The sequence below is a fragment of the Sinocyclocheilus anshuiensis genome, unplaced genomic scaffold (genome assembly GCF_001515605.1).
Source record: "Sinocyclocheilus anshuiensis isolate Anshui unplaced genomic scaffold, SAMN03320099.WGS_v1.1 scaffold821, whole genome shotgun sequence".
In the NCBI taxonomy this organism is placed as follows: Eukaryota; Metazoa; Chordata; class Actinopteri; order Cypriniformes; family Cyprinidae; genus Sinocyclocheilus; species Sinocyclocheilus anshuiensis.
In genome coordinates, this window is record NW_015558606.1 from 802,533 (window position 1) to 808,768 (window position 6,236).

Below are 6,236 nucleotides of genomic sequence, written 5' to 3' on the forward strand. Positions count from 1 at the left end.
CCTCGCTTTTCAGACCGATGAGCTTTGTAAAAATCGACGCGTTTCAGAAAGGCGGGGCATAGAGGAGAAACAATAATGTACAGTATGTGGAAAATAATGTGTTTTTTGAACCTTAAACCGCATAAACACATTTCATTACACCAAATACACAAAATAATGTTCTTTTTAGCAACATCATATGACCCCTTTAAGAATATTTAGATATTTTTACTGGAAAACAACACAAAAGTACTGAAGAACATCATTTTTGGTAACTTTGTTACCAAAGACAACTGTGCATTGGTGGTAACTGCAACCTTTCAGCAAATTAAACAATTAAAAACAATTTTTAAAAAATGACGTTGAAATCATGCTGATGTATTGAAAGGTTTAAATGTCATCATCACCAAAAATATATTTTGGAATATTTTGAGTGGCATTTTTACTTTCTGAGCGTTACTGTTATCTGTCATGGAACAGAACCAGTGCCACCGGATGGAACTTTTAAAATCAATTAACAGACATATTCTCCTTTTTCAGAAACAACTGGAAGACTACCTAAACAAGCTGCTGAGGATGGCAATGTACCGAAAATACTACGGAACCGTAAGCTCACTCTTGATTATGGAGTTTAGGCCCTGATGGAGCTCACGTTGAGTTATCTGACTGTAATGAAGCAGCAGCCTGAGGATCGATATTACAGCTGGAGACTGTGTGTCCTGAGCGTGTTAATGTGCAGCTCTCTCTCTTAGCTCAGAACTATCCAAGCAGTTTTAATCAAGCACATCTGTAATTCTCTCTCTTTCTCCTTCACATTCCTTTTTTTTGTTCTCTCTCTTCCTCTTTAATACCCTGCAGGGGTTAATATAGCTGAGGACTTAGTGCAATTTCTTTTAATTGAAGCTGCATCTCTGTCTCACTGGTTTTAAACAGAATTGTTTCCCTTTTACAGATGGAGTTTATTGATGTGAGCCAGTTGTCCTTCATTCAGGACTTGGGCCCCAAAGGCTTGTATGGACACAATCTATTTGCTTTATCTATCTATCTATCTATCGATCTATATCTATCTATATCTGTCTGGTCTGTCTGTCTGTCTGTCCGTCTGTCTTGAAATATATTGCAAACTTTATTTAGGGTTTATGATTTTTTGAAATGTATTTTTGCATTGTGACAGTAACTTTAAGCAAGCAACACATTTTTCATGCATAAATTCTCATTACAATATGTGTCTGGATGTTTTCATAAATTATCAAATATAGCGTAATTGCATAATTATAGCAGTATTTTGTACTATATATCATTAAACTGTGAAGCCATTTTTTTTTCCCAATTCAGTGTTATAGCAGTATGACAAATATTCCCATAATGTGTAAATACCCTAAAGGTCATGGGAATTTGGGAGGGGACGTGTTTGTCTTGAAATTGTCATGATGGAAAAAATGTCATGCTCCTAAAATGTACTTAATTTTCTGCAACATACTGTATAATCTATTATCTCATTTCTTATATGACATATGACACAGACATGATTTTAATGGGTTTCATTAGATTCACCCTTTTGCACATACAAACCTGTATCTTTCAGAGAAGGCATTGTTCATAAAAGGTCAGGAGGTCACCGTATCCCAGGCATGAACTGCTGTGGCCACAATGAAGTCTGCTACCGCTGGTCCAAGAGGTAATTATTCATAAAACACAAAATCAATTGCTGAAATTCTCAAGTAAACCACAAGAGTAGATTAAATGCATTCATGCAGTGAGGCTGTGCTCTTCACTTTGAGCTTTAACATACAGTATGTGAGACACTCTTCAAAGCAGTATTATCTGCGAAAATACACAGTTCAGATAGAGCGGGCACCTGCACACACACCGTACAGTCTCTTTGAGTCTAGCAAGCTGTTTATCTCTGCTCCACTGATACCATGCTACTTTCGTTCTCTGATTAAACCGAGACTGCATTACTGCCTTTCACTACTCTCTGTATAATAATGCTTTAGAGAAGCACACTTTGACCTCATGGTTGTGATGGAGTCTAATGATGAAGTCTTTTGTGCTCTTTGTTTAGGTGGCTTGTTGTGAAGGACTCTTTTCTGCTGTACATGAAGCCAGACACAGGTGCCATTTCATTTGTCCTGCTGGTGGACAATGAGTTCAGTATCAAAATGGACTCCAAATACACAGAGACCAAGCATGGAGTGAGCATAGAGAACTTGTCCAGGTGTGTTCTCCCCAAAATGAAAGTTTGCTGAAAATGTACTCACCCTCAGGTCATCCGAGAAGTAGATGAGTTTGTTTCTTCTTTGGAACAGATTTGGAGAAATTACATCACTTGCTCACCAATGGATCCTCTGCAGTGAATGGGTGCCGTCAGAATGAGAGTCCAAACAGCTGATAAAAACATCACAGTTATCCACACAACACCAGTCCATTAATTAACGTATTGTGAAGTGAAAAGCTTGTTTGTAAGAAACCAATCCATCATTAAGGCATTTCAAACTTTTATGTCTGCCTAATATACGAATCCTCTATCCATAATATTGCTTTCTACAGTGAAAAAGTCATCTTGTCTGAATCAGGGAAGAAATATGTACAGATCAAGCACCGTTTCCAAGTAAAAAACAGTCCAGAACAGCTTTAAACAAATATGTTGGTGGATTTTGAAGAACAGGGATGGACTTTTTCACTGGAGGAAGACATATTATGGATTATGGACTCGTATTTTGGCCAGAAGCAACAGTCTCAAGTTAAAACACCTTAATGATGGATTGGATTCTTACAAGCTTTGTGCTTCACAAGACTTTAATGGATGGACTGGAGTCGTGTGGATTACTTGTTGGTTATAGAGATGCTTTTATCAGCTATTTGAACTATCTTTCTGACGGCACCCATTCACAGCAGAAGATCCATTGGTGACCAAGTGATGTAATGCTAACTCTTTCGATGGAGAAACAAACTCAAGTACATCTTGGATGGCCTGAAGGTAAGTAAACTGTCAGCAAATTTTCATTTTGGGTAAACTATTCCTTCTATCCCAACCGTAATGTCACTTATAAATGTCCCTCTCAGTTTGTAGACAATTTGTGTTTATTTGTGTGTTTATGTCTTTTGCAGGAAACTAGTGCTGAAATTCACTAGTTACAGACATGCACGGTGGTGGGGTCAGGCCATTGAAAGCTTTGTCCGGAAACATGGCAAGGCCTTTTTAAGGACCCACCGCTTTGGATCTTTCGCCAGGGAGGAGGAGAACATACCCTCTAAATGGTATATTTAATCTAAGATTTAATTCAATCTTAGATCTAAGAGATATTCTACCCTGTTATTTCTGACAACTAAAAAAAATGAATGTTCAGGTATGTGAATGGCAAAACCTACATGGAGGATGTTGCAAATGCGCTGGAGGAGGCCAAAGAGGAGATCTTCATTACAGACTGGTGGTATGTACTCACTGTTTCCCCTCCAAGAAAACATGTTCAGGCAGACAGATAGTCTCGGCCCAGCTCACACTATTCCTTGAGCCAATGTTGCTATCACAGGCTGGACAGATTGCTTTAACAAACACAGCAATGTTTTGATAGCTCCACAGTGTCACAGTGTTTAAATTTTTCTGGGAAATCAACCTATAAATACCGTTTATATAGTGTACATATCAGCTGTGTAAAGAAAAAGCAGAGATGACATATATCTATTTTTTTTGTGGCATGAATGGCAGTCTTGGCTCATTAAAGACAAAACATGGCCAGAGAAAAAAAATAATTTTAACTACTTCTAACTAGTTTTAAGTACTTTGAACTAGTTCTTTGTAGAAGTTTAAAACAGTATAGTGTAGGGGATGCACAACAAAACCTACAGCCTGGATTGATTCTGGTCTTCCTTAAATGGAAAATGTAATCTTTAATCTGATATAAAATGTTGTTTTGTGTTAATTTCTCATTGTTTGGTTAAGTTGCTGTAGACATTATTACATGCACACATGCAGAATGTGTGGCAGTGAATCAGCAGCTCAGAGTGAGAGGTGTATGTTATACAGCAAGACCAGTATCTCTCACTTCACAGGTGTTGAGTTTCAGCCCTCCTTATTTCAAAATTATCTCTCCTGAAATAGACTCAATGGTCTGATCCTCTGTGTGTGAGGGAGTAGGTCGTTATATGAGAAATCGCTGCGTATCTTAATGTGTATTTTCGATGTAGTTGTGCATGTAGAATATGAAATATCAAACATTCTTTTGATGTAAACCCACATGAAAGTTTGTTTGCAATTAATTATGGACGAATATTCCTTTCCTACACTTAATAACCACTGGTTGAAACTTAAACATCAGAGTAATTAAAGTTTGACAAAATATTATTTTACTTTTATTAATGAATTAAAATTATATTATATTATAATGTGTTTTATTAATTATTTATTTTATAATAATGTGCACAATAAGACCAGGAACGTGTATTAAGAAATTAAGTCATGTCCATTTTAATCTAATTTAGACTTTAATGGTGGTGTGCTTGTGGTATGCTGTATCTGCTGTATGATTGTGTTTGTAATGTGCAAACAGGCTGAGCCCTGAGATCTTTCTGAAGAGGCCTGTAGTGGAAGGCAATCGCTGGAGGCTCGACTGGATTTTGAAACGCAAGGCTGTAAGTCCCCTCAAGTGCATTTGTCCCTGGTGCCATGCTTATAATTTAAAAGGAATATTAAGTTGAAAATACAGACACATATTCAGTTTCAAAGTAAGATTATTTATTTATTTAATTTACTTATTTTATTTTTTACCTATTTATTTACTTATTTGTTTTTAAATTATTTACTTTTTTGAATGAATGAATGAATGATGCATTTTTATAGCACTTTATTGTGTATTGTTGTTCACCCAAAGCGCTTTACAATCATGTTGGGGGGTCTCTCCTCAACCAATTTTTATTTTATTTTGTTTATTTACTTTACTATTTACTATTTATTTATTTATTTTTTAAAGGGGTCATATGATGTTGCTAAAAAGAACATTATTTTGTGTATTTGGTGTAATGAAATGTGTTTATGCGGGGGCTTCTTTTTGAAAAAAGTTGCTTGGAAAAAATCCCAGGTCGCGGGTTGCGGCTTTTTGGGCTTATTTTAAAAAATATGGTTGCTTGTTAGGGAAATCTGACAAGCAACTTCGTTTCTTTATTTATGTTGCGACAAGGAGTGCGGATCTTTGTTATGCTGTATAAGGAAGTGGAGTTGGCGCTCGGCATCAACAGTGAATATAGCAAAAGAACACTAATGCGCCTTCACCCAAATATGAAGGTAAGCTATTTGTGATTTGATCTGCTTTTGCATATCTTGCGTGACATCAAATGCGATTGTAACTGTTCCTCTCTCTTAACAGGTGATGAGGCACCCTGATCATGTGTCCTCCTCTGTCTACTTATGGGCACACCACGAGAAGATTGTAGTCATCGATCAATCAGTTGCTTTCGTTGGGGGAATTGACCTTGCGTATGGCCGCTGGGATGACCGTGAGCACCGACTGACAGATGTGGGAAGTGTAACACGCTGTGTTGCTCAGGCCATGGAGCAGGTTCGAGACATCATCATGTTCCATAAAAACATGCTACATTTGGCGACATTATTTGTACCACACCCACGGATGATATCACTGTTTGGCTTTGAAGTTTTCATGTTTCTGCCAGTTATAATGAAGTGGAATTATGTCTGTTTTGGGACTCAGGGACTGGATTCATCCACGCCCAGGAAAAAAGTGTCCACCAGTGGAAACAGCAGCCGGTCGATGGTCGATGACACAGTGGACCTGCCCAAACTAAAAGGCATTGGCCGCACTCGCAAAACACCTTTCAGTCTGTACCATCACATCCAACGTGGCCTTCACCATGCTGACAGCATCAGTAGCATCGACAGCACAAACAGTAAGTGACTCTTTCGTGACCAAACTAAAACTGATTCCACAATATTCTTAAAGGGATAGTTCACTGCAAAATGAAAAGTGTCATTGCCTACACACCCTCATGTCGACTAACTTTCTTCCATGTACTAGTCACATTTTTTTCCATTTACAGTAGTTATAATACATGGGATTGGACTGGACTGTCATTTTTGCTTATAGGTGTTCAGATCCACACCCCATTTTTTGGCAGCCACCTTACTGTATTTCACTTGTAAATGACATAAAATTTTAAAAGCTGTAAATGACATGAATATATATATATATATATATATATATATATATATATATATACTGTGTGTGTGTGTATATATATATATA

General features: G+C 37.3%; 1 protein-coding gene across 3 annotated transcripts in view; it reads left to right on the top strand.

Annotated features, from left to right (window-relative positions):
• The window catches only part of LOC107680234 (phospholipase D1-like), a 32,302-nt gene that overhangs the window by 14,812 nt on the left and 11,254 nt on the right, over positions 1-6,236 (top strand). For all 3 annotated transcript variants that reach the window (XM_016476036.1, XM_016476035.1, XM_016476037.1), the window contains 10 exons: positions 520-585; positions 932-990; positions 1,565-1,657; positions 2,045-2,197; positions 3,091-3,240; positions 3,330-3,413; positions 4,530-4,611; positions 5,150-5,260; positions 5,343-5,534; positions 5,685-5,880. In XM_016476036.1, the coding sequence (XP_016331522.1) occupies positions 520-585; positions 932-990; positions 1,565-1,657; positions 2,045-2,197; positions 3,091-3,240; positions 3,330-3,413; positions 4,530-4,611; positions 5,150-5,260; positions 5,343-5,534; positions 5,685-5,880 (1,186 nt within the window). The remainder of the gene's footprint in view (positions 1-519; positions 586-931; positions 991-1,564; positions 1,658-2,044; positions 2,198-3,090; positions 3,241-3,329; positions 3,414-4,529; positions 4,612-5,149; positions 5,261-5,342; positions 5,535-5,684; positions 5,881-6,236) is intronic.